The sequence below is a fragment of the Podarcis liolepis genome (genome assembly GCF_965112155.1).
Source record: "Podarcis liolepis genome assembly, chromosome: 6".
In the NCBI taxonomy this organism is placed as follows: domain Eukaryota; kingdom Metazoa; phylum Chordata; class Lepidosauria; order Squamata; family Lacertidae; genus Podarcis; species Podarcis liolepis.
The window spans coordinates 47,191,586-47,206,506 of record NC_139559.1 but is presented as its reverse complement, the minus strand read 5'-3'; the positions used below and the strand labels follow the sequence as shown (position 1 = coordinate 47,206,506).

At 40.6% G+C, this 14,921-nt stretch overlaps 1 protein-coding gene across 2 annotated transcripts in view; it reads left to right on the top strand.

The window, feature by feature from the left end:
* The window catches only part of MAPK14 (mitogen-activated protein kinase 14), a 32,446-nt gene extending 18,635 nt beyond the window's left edge, over positions 1 to 13,811 (top strand). The window contains exons 9-12 of one of the 2 annotated variants that reach the window (XM_083508680.1): positions 7,775 to 7,854; positions 9,386 to 9,464; positions 10,211 to 10,384; positions 11,726 to 13,811. In XM_083508680.1, coding sequence (XP_083364806.1) covers positions 7,775 to 7,854; positions 9,386 to 9,464; positions 10,211 to 10,384; positions 11,726 to 11,793 — 401 coding nt within the window. In that variant the 3' untranslated portion in view covers positions 11,794 to 13,811. Of the gene's footprint in view, positions 1 to 3,784; positions 3,865 to 7,774; positions 7,855 to 9,385; positions 9,465 to 10,210; positions 10,385 to 11,725 lie in introns of both variants that reach the window. The other variant, XM_083508679.1, reaches the window with a different exon arrangement.
* The last annotated feature ends 1,110 nt before the right edge of the window (positions 13,812 to 14,921 follow it).

Genomic DNA, 14,921 nt, shown 5'->3' with positions numbered 1-14,921 from the left:
ACAATATAAATATTTGTACTCTTTTCTCTATTACATGTATATACTCCTCTTTATGAATGGTCCTAAATGAAGTTGTGTTTGCCTTCCACAAATCTTCACTCCAAATGTGGCAGTTATTTAAGGCTAGGGTGGGCAGTGATAACCATTTCTGTCAGCTTCTTAATGGGAATAATGGATATGCATTCAAGGAATAATAACACATTGGCTTACATCATAAGAATTCTGTGAGTACACACAGCATGCAAATTGGTTTAACCAGTGGCAGGAATTTGTAAAGCAAGCTTTTATTGCTCAGCTCTTGGAAATCAGCAGGAGATAGTGGGTTTGGGGGCTCCATTAGTGGGAGTTGCCAACTTTAACACTTGATGATCAGCAGCTACAGGTAAGGGAATGATTAAATGCCCAAGCTGTAATTGGTTAATATGCTGCATGTGCAGACTTAACTTCCATAGCTAAATTATTTGTTTGAAAATTGCTAGAGGTTTGAGCATAACCAAAGTTGTATTTGGTAGTACTGAGTAAAATCTAATTTGGTTATTGCTGAACAGAGTTCATATTTCTTCTACCCTGACCCATATTAGGGTGCTCTCCATATTTTGAAATCGTGAATAGGGAATCGGGGGCTGGGCCTGTGTCTTCAAGTAATGTACCTTGATTAACCTATTTGGGACAAGTTGCTTTTTAAAAAATAATAATAAATCCTACTAACTGAATTACTACAATGATCTGGAATGACTACCGGTAATTGGACTGTGATGTAGAATTTGTTATAAACATATTCTAAGTCAGGAAGATTTCTCAAAAAGTAGCCATATCAGAATAACGTGTTCTGGGTACTCTTGGTCTTGAATGCCCACTTGGACCTGGCATCTGGATTTTGCTTTAAACTTGGCTTTTTGATGTATTCACTGTTGGTTGTGGTAGCAAACTTTTCCCTTTTCTGTATGGTCAGTATTGGGACTTGCCAGTTCTTGAAATTCATTCTTTTCTGAGATCTGCATGCTTTTCTTTGCTCATGGCTTTCTATGCACTCTGTTTACTTTTGCTTTGAGTTTACTAACAACTCTTTTTTAGTTAAGTAGCGGTTCACAAATTATATTGTTGATATATAGATGCAACAATCTTGTAATATTTTAATTGATTCATTGTGTTGGTTAGCTGCTTCCAACTGACTTCTGCTTCTTGCCCTAGAAAAGACTTTGTAGTAAAGTAATTAATGTTTGTCCGTGTACGCAGCATACAGTCTGTAAAAAAATAAATAGCACTGACAGCAGATATAGTTTTCATTACATTCAGATAGCACTTAACTTTCAAATACTTCAAACAACCAGAAAATGGTTGACTTACCATTATTTAAATGGCACATGGATTCATACTTTTGGTTGTACTATATAGTGTTCCCTTGTTTTAATTTACAAACTTGTGTTAACTTGTTCTGGCTGAAGGCTGAAGCAAATAGATGAAAACTGGCATCTTCTTTCAAAGATGAGCCTACATTGTGCAGGTTGTGGTTGGAGGCCTTAATTCAAATCCAGCCCAGAATTCACAAAGTAGCTTTTGGGAAGTTACTGCTAGAAAGTAACTTGCTTTAAGGCTTAGTATAACTAAGGTGGGAATTATTTTGCAAATTGAATTTATATCCTGCCACTCCTTAGGACAGCCCTGAAGCAGTTTCAAATTCAGGAGATTAGATTTTAATATTCAGGGGCTGGAAAGTTCTCACTCTCCAATAGCTATGGGATTTCCTATGCAGTCAATAACTTTTTCTTACTCTCCCCACCATTGGGAGTATTTCTCATGAGCCCCAAGCCTGCTTTCTGATCTTAAGGATAGCAATTCCAGGTGGGGTATAAGTTCTAGGGTCCCTAAGGAGTTTGTGACTAAGAGTGGGACTTTTTCAATCATTTCCCTGCTATGTTACGCTAGCTGTTGTCTGCAAAACTCCCAGAGAGGACAGTGGAGGGAAGCAAGTGTAACTCATTAAAATACATATAAAGGTAAAGGTACCCCTGCCCGTACGGGCCAGTCGTGTCCGACTCTAGGGTTGTGCACCCATCTCACTTAAGAGGCCGGGGGCCAGTGCTGTCCGGAGATACTTCCGGGTCACGTGGCCAGCGTGACGAAGCTGCTCTGGAGAGCTGGCACCTGCGCAGCACACGGAAATGCCGTTTACCTTCCCGCTAGAAAGCGGTACCTATTTATCTACTTGCACTTTAGGGGTGCTTTTGAACTGCTAGGTGGGCAGGAGCTGGGACCGAAAGACGGGAGCTCACCCCGAGGCGGGGATTCGAACCGCCGACCATGCGATCGGCAAGCCCTAGGCGCTGAGGTTTTACCCACAGTGCCACCCGCGTCCTAAAATATATATAACTGCCCATTAAATACTATGATAAAATGTCCAGATGGGTTTGGTGACATGGGGTCTCCAATTGTAATAAAAGTCAATGATTTCACAAAAAGGATTAGGACTGAGTGTAAATAGTGTTGACCGCCAACTTCTACAAAGTAGAAGTGTTGACAGCACCTGAAGTAGCCAGCATCCTAGAAAGCATTTACCAACCTTTACCAACCTGGTGCCCTCCAGATGTTTTGGATTAAATTTCCCACCATCTCCTGACCATTGGCTGGGCAGGCTGGGGTTGATAGGAGTTGGGAGTCCACTAGGTTGAGGTAAATTGGTTTTGTGCACTATTAAAATTAGCCTCAAAGTTGCTACTTTACTCAAGCTTTAAAAGTTAAGTGACAGCAATTTCTACTTACAGGTAGGTAGCCGTGTTGGTCTGCCGTAGTCAAAACAAAATAAAATAAAAAAATAAGTAAAATAAAATTCCTTCCAGTAACACCTTAGAGACCAACTAGGTTAGTTATTGGTATCTGAAGAAGTGTGCATGCTCACAAAAGCTCATACCAATAACTAACTTAGTTGGTCTCTAAGGTGCTACTGGAAGGAATTTTTTAATTTTATTCTATTTGTTTTGTTTTGAGCAATTTCTACTTTTACTATCACCCGTGCATGCTAGTCTTTTACCATACTGCTTCTGCCACTAAATCTTAACTATTACTAATGACTGGGAGTATAGGTCTAACCTAAAATAATCACAGAGAGCATCAATTATACCTGTTAATCACCATTGTATTCTGATTGCAAAATGTGCATGTTTGCCACTATTTGATGGTAGCTTGGAATGGTGGACAAGCCTTAGTAGAGCAATTAGAATATAGAGCGCAGAGCAGAGCAAAAAAAAAAGCACTTTAACCTTAGAACCTCAACAAATCTGTTTTCAGTTTCAGTTCCTTTGGGCAGAAGCTTGGGTATATTTTCTCTTCTAAGGGTAGAAAGATTTAGACTGTAAAGCTATAGTTCTAAAGATTCTAGGTGCACTCATTCTATTCTGAATTAGGAATTGCCTCATCCCTTCCATGAACAGGAAAATTGCAACTTGTGAAAGAGGAACCACATTGGGTAAATTCAACCTTGCAACAATTGATCACTCACATAAGCAGTTGTCTCCATATGTTAGCTGCTTGCAGAAACAAATGTGGCTAAATGTGTCCACATTTCTTGAACAGATTTGGGTGTAGGATTTTCATCAGGTGGCTATTTAAATGGTATGTGTCTTCTACATTAGATGTGTGCTAATATTACTTATTATTATTATTTATTATTATTTTGATTGAGACATTTGGTTTTCTTTTTTCCCCTTTAGTTTTATTCGGCTGCTGCTGTGATTTTTTTTCTCCCATTTTATTTGTCCCAGCATTTTCCTTTATGGTCCATCGTTAGATATTGATCAGTTGAAGCTCATTTTGAGACTCGTTGGAACACCAGGGCCTGAGCTTTTGAAGAAAATATCTTCAGAGTCTGTGAGTTTAAAGCTTGACTGTAATGCCTTGCCTTTTTGGATTTTGTGTTTTCCCTTTTGCTTTGCTTGCTTGTAGACTGCATCTATCTCCTTCCTGGTTAGTTTTGTCTTAAGCTTGTTTCCTTAGACACATCTTATTTTCCTTGGACACATCTTGAATCCTCCCCTCTGCCTCTGTACTAGTCTTCATGTCCCATCTTACCTTCTATTTTCTGTCTGTAGGCTATACTAAGCTTAGCTGAACACTGTGTACTTCATTGCACACTCTTGTTAAACGCTGTTAGGCACATGCTGCTACCAATATCCCATATATATCACATCTCCTAATGGATAGTGCTTTCTTTAACTTGGATTTTGGGACTTGCTTTGAGTGCTCTTTCACAAACTGTTTCAAGAAGGGGGAAATGTTTAGGAACAAGTATGAGCATGAATCATGTTAAAAGCCACACAGTAAATTCCTGTTGTCACTAATGCAAACAGCTTGCTGTTGGATCACAACATTGACCTCAGCCCTAAAAGTGCTCAGTCATAAAGGTGATATGCATGGAAGTAATGCTACAGCTGGGGTTTCCCCTCCATAAGTAGGATTGTTCTGCATTCATGGGATGATAGCTAATCTACATTCTACACTTCAACATAGGGAGCAGCTGGGTGTTGCAGTTTACCAGAATAGCAATGAAAGTTGGGAAGGCGCCCCTGTGTGAGTGCAGGTTTGGCTTCACCAGTGTGCCTCTGCAATCCTGTCACCACTGCTGCCTGGTCCTCCCCTATCCCTGCAGCATCCTAGTAAGAAGCAGCAATGCCAACTCAGTAGGGTAGCACTGTAGCCTACTCTCATCACACTGGTCACTGCTACTTACGCATAGATGATTTTGTTGTATAAAATATTTTGATTAGAAACTCATTTAAAATAGATCTACAAGAACCCTAATTTAGATTAGGCTTACTGAAGAGATTAAAACGTGTTCGGAAATAAGAGGGGAAATGAGCTGAAAGGAACCCACAGATTCAACATATCCATATTTGTTTACTAAATCATGTTTGCCGGTGGTGGAGAGCCTGCATGGTGTAGTGGTTAAGAGCAGTGGACTTGTAATCTGGTGAACCGGGTTCACTTCCCCACTCCTCCACGTCCAGCTGCTGGGTGACCTTAGGCTAGTCACACTTCTCTGAAGTCTCTCAGCATCACTCACCTCAGAGTGTTTGTTGTGGGGAAGGAAGGGAAAGGAGATTGTTAGCCGCTTTGAGATTCCTTACGGGGAGTGAAAGGCAGGATATCAAGTCCAAACTCCTCCTCCTCCTCCTCCTCCTCTTCTTCTTCTTCTTCTTCTTCTTCTTCTTCTTCTTCTTCTTCTTCTATCACTAAATGGAGTGTGAGAAACCTGTACCCCTACCCTGCCTTACCCCCTTAAGGTCTGCTGCTTGAAGAACTGATGCTGGAACAGGGAGATGGGGAATTAAAGCAGCAGTTTTCAGGTAGGTAGGGCAGGGAAAGGGGTTGTTCCCACCAATCACACTACCCTTCTTCATAGGCTAACCAACAAGCAGGTATTTAACAAACACAGCTGTTGAGCCCCCAGTAGTTTTCTGGAATTAGGCTGATGGTACTTGAAAAATACTTAAAAGTTATAAAAATAAAAAGGATTCTTCCTTCTGTGAAGTGCTGTGAATAGATGAAGTAGATAAGAAAGACAATGATGCTTATAGTCCTACTTTTTCACCTTTTGTACATCTTAGTTTTTGCTTCAGGAGGACCGAGTAATCAGCAGTTGGGTCATACTGCAAGAATTTAATGGAACATTTTTTCTGGGTTAAGGAAATAACTGGCTCCTCAGAACGAGCATATATTGACAGATGGATTTTTATTGTTTCTATAGTGCCATCTGTGCATATTGCATTTTACAAAGAACATGTTTGATAGGACCCAACCCCAAAGCATGTGTTTTTAGAAGAACAAAGCATGTGTTCTTACCTGTGCTGTATATCCATTGAAGAGAGTACTGAAAAGTCTAGCCCATCCCTTTATAGCCTTCTAAATAAGGGTCTGCTTTGGAGTAATGGGATTTTAAATGGCTGCATCTGCTCATAACTTTCTGCTTTGCAGTATCAGTATCTACATGTGTTCACAGCCAACTTGGCCCAGATCTTATCCAGAAAACAATGCTGAGTGAAAAATTCAGAATTAGATGACAATGCATACTGCAATACAGCAGCTTGTCACCTTAAGCATCTTCATACAGTTATTTGAGATGAAGTAGCAGATGAAGATTCTTCTTAGGTCATACCAGATGGTTGTCTGGCACACCCTTGCTATGAAACATGGATCAGATGCAGTCTTGACTGGATGTGTGTTAAGTAGCAAAAAGTATGTAAACTGTTTAGATGAAATGTAGGAATGATTGCCAGGAGGTAAGTAAAGGTATAAAATGGCAGCATTGAAAAGCAGGGCATTTGAAGTTAGAGAGTGATTTTAACTCCCTCTGTGTGCCCCAAACTTGAGCTGTGTATCTTTTTAGAACAGGGAGGAGCAGCTTTTTTGTTCATATACTTGCTGTGTATGAGCCCTTTCGTTGACTGGGTGGGGGATAGAGAAGAGCCATGCTGCTCTTGTGTGTTTGAGGGTATTAGAGGGGTAATAAGAGATGGTGCCATTATAGTTGAAGCAGATTGGTCTCCTGCTTACCCCACCCATCTTACTTGCAGGTTGGGGGTTGTAACCATAAGATATCAGATCTGAATAGAATGTAAATCAAACTGCCTTGACAAACACATAGCCTTTGCCTTTCTTTACTGATGTGGAAGCTGGTAATATTCAGGCTAACACATTCAGTTTCCCCGGGACCGGTTTCCATTGGTTGTCTAATTTAAGGGAGATAATAGAATCTCTAAAACTTCCAGTCTGTAGTAATCTCCATATATGCATACCCTTTATACCCGTCTGAAACATATAAAGGCCTGAAAATAGGCTCACTTTCCAGCCAGTTTGGAGCCTGTGGTTTAATTAAAGATCCTACAGTGGTGGAAGAACTGTGGAGGATTCCTCCCTCCCAACTTGACATGAATTCCAATAAATAAGAAGTTTTTTGCTTTTGTAGACAAAGTAGCAATGTCAAATAGTATCAAATAGCAACATTATCTAAATAGGGAAATTAACTAGATTTTTTAAGTTGCGAAAACTTTTTAGGCTAGAAAATTATTTCAGTAAAAGGACTTCATTTGGTTCTGCATATAATTAAAGCATAGCTAGACAACATACTTGAAAAAAATCCTTGTCCTCTTTCCTCCCCATATATCATGTGCAGTTGAACAAAATAAAATGCTGTATAAAGAAATGTGCTACATGAAACTTAACCTGACTACTATGCACTACTATTCACTGTACAGATGTTTGTTTTGCCATAGTTGCCATTAAATTGGCTTTCTCTTGATCACTGACACCTAACATTTTTGTGCAATGCGAACAGCATTCTAACATTGCATATTTCTCTATTAGCATTCATATGGACGAGTATCTCAGATACTGCATCCTCAGTGTATTAGCTTGTGCAGCAAAAGAGTGAAATCTAAGCTTTGTAGAGCCAGATAGAACAAAATAGTATATCTTTAGCAGCCATCAATTGGCTCACTTCCTTGTTCAAGGTGACTTCTGTTTCTAAAAGGGGCCAGCACCCAGTTTAAGGCTGCCAATTGATTATTATAAACAGTGAGCAAGCATCTGGCTTTACCGAAAGATTATTAACTGTTTTCTGATTTTACTTTCTGGTCCGCTTTCCTGTAATACAAAGATGGTGTGACACACAGAGTGGTAATTGCCTGTAGTGTGCAGACTAGATGCCTTTTGCGTAATTGTCTTGATTGTATGTTCACACTGATGCTGAAATATTAACAAAGCCCTTGACTAGGCACCTAAGATATTAACCAGCTTCAGCAGATAATGCGTCTGACGGGGACACCCCCTGCATATCTCATTAACAGGATGCCCAGCCATGAGGTGAGATGTGGCAGGGTGTGCATAGTGGTCTGCAGTTCAAAACATTTCTTTATTCATTGATCTTTAGCCCATCTTCCAGAGCATAGTCCTACTAACGCTGCTCACAAAACTGAAACAGCATAGAACACTTAAATACATTATCACAACTCTGTCTCACAGTCTTAAACCAACAGTGTTTAAAAACCCCAGCACACTGCACTTAAACAGAAGATAGACCTGAACAGTTCAGAATCTACTTTAAGGCAAATATAATTGGGTCTCATGAATTCATAGAGGTGGAGCTACTACAACAGAAGTCTGTCTCTGCCAGAGGACTAGCGATTAAGGCTCTTAAGGCCCAGGCAGGCCCATATGGGTGCTGGCAGTCCATCAGAGAACCTGCTGCCAAACACTTTAGGTCTTTAAAGGCTAAAACCATCACTTTGCATTGAGCCTTGAAGCAAGCTGGCAACCAGTGAAACTGGTATTATGTAAGGTTCTCAAAACACCTAGCCCCCACAAGCATTCTAGCAGCTGAGTTTCCAGAGCACATTAAAAAGGTAAAGGTAAAGGACCCCCGACAGTAAAATCCAGTCGCAGACGACTCTGGGGTTGCGGCGCTCATCTCGCTTTATTGGCCGAGGGAGCCGGCGTACAGCTTCCGGGTCATGTGGCCAGCATGACTAAGCCGCTTCTGGCGCAACCAGAGCAGTGCACAGAAACACCTTTACCTTCCCGCCAGAGCGGTACCTATTTATCTACTTGCACCTTTTTTGACGTGCTTTCAAACTGCTAGGTTGACAGGAGCTGGGACCGAGCAACGGGAGCTCACCCCGTCATGGGAATTCGAACCACCGACCTTCTGATAGGCAAGCCCAAGAGGCTCAGTGGTTTAGATCATGGTGCCACCCGCGTCTCTCTATCCAGAGCACATTATGATAGTATAATTTGGAGGTTGTCAGAACATTGATAAGCGAAGCAAGGTCTGCTTCTCTGCATAGAGCCACAACTGGTGAACTTTCCTAAGCTGATAGAAGGCTTCCCTTTATAGTAACTAGGATTTTTTAAAATGTGCTACTGCACAGCTGTAGGCAGCATAATTAGCTTATACTTTGGGTCTTTTAATAGCAAGTAATGAAAATCCACAAAAGAGAACCAAATTTGCTGAAACTTTCTAATTAAGTAGTCAACAGATTGTAACTATCCAGTTCAAATGGGACTCTTCTAGTTAGTTGCAGAAACAACATTTGTATTTGGTTAGTGCTCAACTACATAAAGACACCTGGATGCCACTGCTGACCTCCAGGAACTTGTCCTCACTTGCAGCAACCTTCAGTATATAACAGGCAATGTTCTTCCAGCCTTACAACTCATAGTGCCCTAGTTCCAACGCTTGTTAATTGTATCTCTGTCGCTGTGGTCAGTCTGGATGAGAAGGGGATGAGGGTAAGATAGATGCTGATTAAGCTCAAGCAGGAAAAAGTAGGCACTCACAGGAGCTTATAATGATTAGGAGGCACAACCTTAAAAAAACATTTTTCTTTTTATCCAGGCAAGAAACTACATACAGTCTTTGTCTTACATGCCGAAGATGAATTTTGAAAATGTATTTATTGGTGCCAACCCCTTGGGTAAGACTTATCAGCAGTTCCATTACAGTGGAGAATTCAACATGCAAACATTGAGATGTTTAATGTCTCTCGAGACAGACCGATGTTTTAAAATAGTGCTCTTTGTCCAGGAGGTGAAATAACTATTTAAAATTTTTATGGACTGCCTTTCTCAACAAAGTCAATGCGAGGCTCAAGCCCACAACCCTGAGATTAAGAGTCTCCTGCTCTACTGACGGAGCTATCCCAGCTCATTAAGTTCAACTCTGCATCTTAGTGAAAACTTGCTTTATTTGTAAATTTTGGTTCAAGAGATAATACAACCAAGTGTTAGTTTGTTAAATACTACTTGTAGCTTCCTGTCTGAAGAGGAATCCAAAGCTGTCCACTCCGATTTGTTTTCTTGCAGGTGCTATTTGCAAAGCAGGTATTGATTGCATACCGTTTGGGATATATATTAAAGTAATACTCCCAAGTACAGCTTGAACCATAAATTACTCTCCATTGTGAAATTATAATAATCCTTGGACTGCTGGGACTGAATCCTTATCTACTATAGTTGGGATGGGGAACTTTTGGCCCTCTTGATGTTGGACTCCTGACTTCCATTAGTCCCAGCCATTATGGCCATTGGTCAGGGGTGATGGGAGTGGTAGTCTAGCCACATCTGAAGGGCCACAGGTTTCCTGACCTACAGCTTTAGGTGGGACTTTTTAAGAACTGTTGTACAATAATTCTCTCTCTTCCTCCTCCCTTGACCCCTGAAGCTGTAGATTTGCTGGAGAAGATGTTGGTGCTGGACACAGACAAACGAATCACTGCTGCTGAAGCATTGGCTCATGCCTATTTTACGCAGTATCATGACCCAGATGATGAGCCAGTGGCAGATCCCTATGATCAATCCTTCGAAAGCAGAGAACTTGATATTGAAGAATGGAAAAGTAAGTTTTCTGGGAGACTGATTTGGTAAGACAGGTCTTGATGGGTGGCATTCACAAATACTATTACTGTATGCTCATATAGTGAAAGCAAAACTTGATAAAATATAATGCAACTCAGTATTACTTCATTCAAAGTAGGGGCAGGGGGAAAAATAGCTCAGTTCTGGTGGTATATTGTAAAAATAAATAAAAAATACAGTCCTTTGAATTTGATGTCAAATTAGGCCTGAACCTAATTGGTGGGGGTTCACAAAACCCTTCTTATTTCCATGTGCTGTTCACTGTCAATAGTGCTTTCTACAACTTGCAACATATTTGCCTTAAAAACTGAAGAAGTGGGACTTCTGTCAGATTGAATAATTCTGTAGGGAATAATGTAGGCAGCATAATATGCAGTTAATCAGAACTGGATACATGATGTCACAATCAAACTGGAGTGAGGGGAGCCTTGCTCTGTGAGGGGTGGGGTGGAGGTGGAACACATCCAATGTTTCTCACATCCTGTCCAACCGTTGCCAAAGTGGAGGTGTGCAGTTCACGAGGGGTGAAGTCTGTAACACAATGTTCTCCTCAGTTTGTGCATAGTGTTGCATGAAACTGCTGCTCACAAAAGCAGTAAGTTTATCCTTACTGAATTTGCTTATTGGCCCAATCTACCTCACTGCAGATTCTAAATATCTATAATTGGGGATTCTACTGCTTCATTAGGATTTGAGGAAAAAGAGTCATCAGCATTCTGCACTTCAAATCCCCACAGTAGTTTGTAGACTTGACAGAACTGGGCTAGCAGCTGCCATGTGTTCTGTCACCTTGTTCTAGCACAGTGATGACCAAACTTAGTCCTCCAGCTGTTTTGGGACTACAACTCCCATCATAGCTAGCTAACAGGACCAGTGGTTAGGGATGATGGGAATTGTAGTCCCAAAATAGCTAGAGGGCCAAGTTTGGCCATCACAGCGGTCCAGCAAGTAGATTCAGGTCTGGCCTATAATTATGTGCCTTGAAGTATATATAAAAAGGGCACATAATTATAGGCCAGACCTGAATCTACTTGCTGGACCGCTGTGATGGCCAAGTATTTTATATATACTTCAAGGCTTTTACATGTTATTTTCCTTTTTACGGTTTTTATTTGTATAATGCCTAATAAAGGTTTGATTTCATTTCATAATTATGTGAATCCAGTGTGCAAATCTGGAAACAGCTAGTACTTAATTTTAGTTCAACAATCTTCATTGACTCAGGATTGAATTAACTAGGAGTGATTCATTATCTTGTAGGGAAGGAACTGTTACCCACCGGCTGCACTAAAGTCAATGTGTCTTTCTTTTTCTCCACCAGGCCTAACCTATGATGAAGTAGTTAGCTTTGTGCCACCACCGCTTGATCAAGAGGAAATGGAGTCTTGAGAATCTATTTGTCTCTCTTTGTCCCATATCACTGTGAGGGGAAGGCCTTTTTCATAGGGATTCTCCACATATCATTCAAGTGCCTCTTGCCGTGAAGATTCTCCTTGGTGGAAGGGTTTTGTGTGTAATTCTCGTGTGTGTGTGTGTGTGTGTGTGTGTGTTGAATGGGGGTGGGTGGGAGAGTATTTATACAGTAACTGTATAAATAATGCTGCATGTTCTCTTGTATTTTTGTATACAGCCTGGGACATGCTTCTGAAGACCTGTTTGTTTGCTCTTTAGCCTTTACAGTTGGTAACCAGCTTTCATCGCTTATATGGCAAGGCAGATATTATGCAGGGAAGCTGAGACTTCAAATTCTCAGTAGCAATTCTTGCCATTAAATGGCTTTCCTATCAAGAAAAGACTTAAGATGATGGAAGCTGAACTTTTACTTGAACTGTGCCCTCTGCTTTCGAAGATAAGAGAAAAGAGGGTGAGGGATGTCTTTCCATTCCATGCCATGCAGCTGCTTTACACCCATAGCCTCTTCCTAGTATTCTGTTCAGCAGGAAGGATGGGCCCATGAATGACTGGCTACCTGTTGGGAATATTTTGTCTGAACCAGTGTAAAAAAAAAAAGTGTGTGCCTTAAATGACTGAGGAGAAATTGGAATCGGGGTTAGTGTTCTCTTAACAGTGGGATTCTGAGCTTGCTGCTTCCTAGGGTGTTGTGGGCCACAGAATACCCATGTATTACTGGCTGCTTTGGCCAGGATACAAATCTACCAAAAATAGGATGCAGCCCTCATTTTTGGTATCCTCTCTCTTCCCTGCCCAACTCTGAGATGCCCAGCAGTAGCTCTGTCATGCTGCCTGTTTATTTTGTATATCTTCTTAAGACAGAGTGTTTTGCATGTTGTAGCTGTGTGTGCATGTAGGCTTCTTTGTGTTATCTGGAGGAGGCACTGGGTTGGTAATCAGCTAATAAATTACTGTATTCACTACCATGGTCAGAGCCATATACAATTGCAGAATCCATCTATTCTTGTTCAACTCATGGGTTGACATTTTGGGCACTTTTTGGATGAAAAGGGGCAAGCGAACATGCACCTTTCTTGGATCTTCCTTTTGTGGCTTTAAAAATGAGTTCATTTGTCAGTTTGTGTGTGCCTGAACACAAGATTCAGTTCACTGTATTCATATATGATAGAAATCACGTAATGATGAGATTGCCCTATTTAGGGACTAAGTGGGGGGCATCACTTCAAGTATTTTGTGTCCATCAGGTGTTCTGGGTATCTGAGGTCCTATTTTTAAAGTATTTTCTGAAATTTATATAATGCAGGTATCATGCATGGATTGTACGTCTGTCTCTGAAAGAGTGAAGCTTTGCAGTATTTTTGTTTTTCCTAATGAATCTGGGATTTTAATGTATTTATCCCTTTTGTACAGAGAAGCCACCAAAAAAGAAAAAGAAAAAAAAAGATGGCATGTGGATAATAAAGCCATCAGTTCCTTCCTTTCTAGTGATCTCCCTTCAGGTCATACCCTCTGTAGAGAGACTTGGGGTCCAGAGAGCAGTGCTGCTTCATGCTTCTGGTTTGGAGGCCATCTTAAGACCAAACAAAGTCAACTCCCTCTGCTGGACCTGCAGTCTGGGTATTCAGATGGAAATGTAGATATATTCTGTAAAACATAACAGGAAAATTATTTTTATCAGTCGTTTTATGTGTAGATGCTACCGTGTGACTTTCATGCAGAAATGCTATAAAAAAGAATTTAAAAACTTATAGGTATTTGTGTGAGTGGGAATATCTCAGAAGTTGAGAGTCTATGTTGGAGCCCCTGTGGAGAGCACTCCCTGTCATTTAGTGTGGTGCTGTTCTACTGCCTCAACTCTGGACAGAAATTACACACATTAAAAGATAATTTCTGCAAATTTGTATGTATCCAGGAACTTTGCTCTAACTGGTTATGCCATATAGGATTATCACACAATGCCACTGGTTTAAAATAAACCTATTTTTCAAACTTAATAGACTGGCGGTGGTGGTTGCAAATTAATGTGTGTCTGTAATTAAGGTGACTCATTCATTGAGGCAATGGATATGATGCGGTAATGTCTTACAGTTAGTAATAGCACTATGTGTAAAAAGCAAGGGGAAAAATCTTAACTGGCCACTGTGTGTTAGCTGGTGGTTGTGTTGCCTTTTTAAATGCCCCTCCCCAACCCAATTACTCTCTTGAATAAAATAATCAAACTAAGCCTGTTCAAATTTGTAAACAGATACCAAAGACCAATTACTCATCATTACATTTCAATGTTACGACTGGACTCTTGAAAGTACAGACTGCAAGGAATGGTTTTTAAGGTACCCCTGGTTTGTATCCATTTGAGTTGGTCAACTCTGAAAATGAGCTTCATAAACAAGTCTGAAGAAGCTGGAATTACATCTTCCATGGCCACACTACAAGAAGCTGTGCTTGTAAAGTTATAAGTCATTCTTAATCCTTCACATTTTACTGACATGCATTCATTGTGCTGGAACAGATATATTTTAAATAATAAAAAGGTGGTGTATCTGATTGGTGTGAAGTAGGTAGTGGAAAGAACAGATCAGAGGAAATAGCATCTGCCTGCACTTTCTTGTAAACCTGGCTGAAATGTAAACTGGTGTCCGTAAAATATTCAGGACAAAAGAGTGTGCTTCCTTTTGGGATAAGATGGTGGGAATCCCTTAGCTATAGAGCTGTTATTAAGCTGGAGTTGTCAGTGAGGTGGTTATCTTTACCTTTTGTATAATTGTTTCTACACACTATTCTCCATCCAGGCAGACAAGAGCATTCATCATTCAGGGATAAATTATAGCCAGGTAAAAACACTCAAGGAGGATGCAAAACAGGGCTGATGGGTATGGCGACAGAGTCCCTAAGGTCAGGTAGGGATGCCCTGAGGACCACATTTAGACCCAGGCTTGAGGTTCACAACCTCTTTAGTAGTCTTTAAGCCAATTCTTTACATTAATCTCCAGAAATCTAATTGGCTATTTGCATTCCAGAATGTTGAGGCTTCTAATCGTTCTTCATCCTGGGGAAAAAGTGAAAAGTAGGATTCAGTCCTGGGCCAGTGGTTGTTTTTATAAACA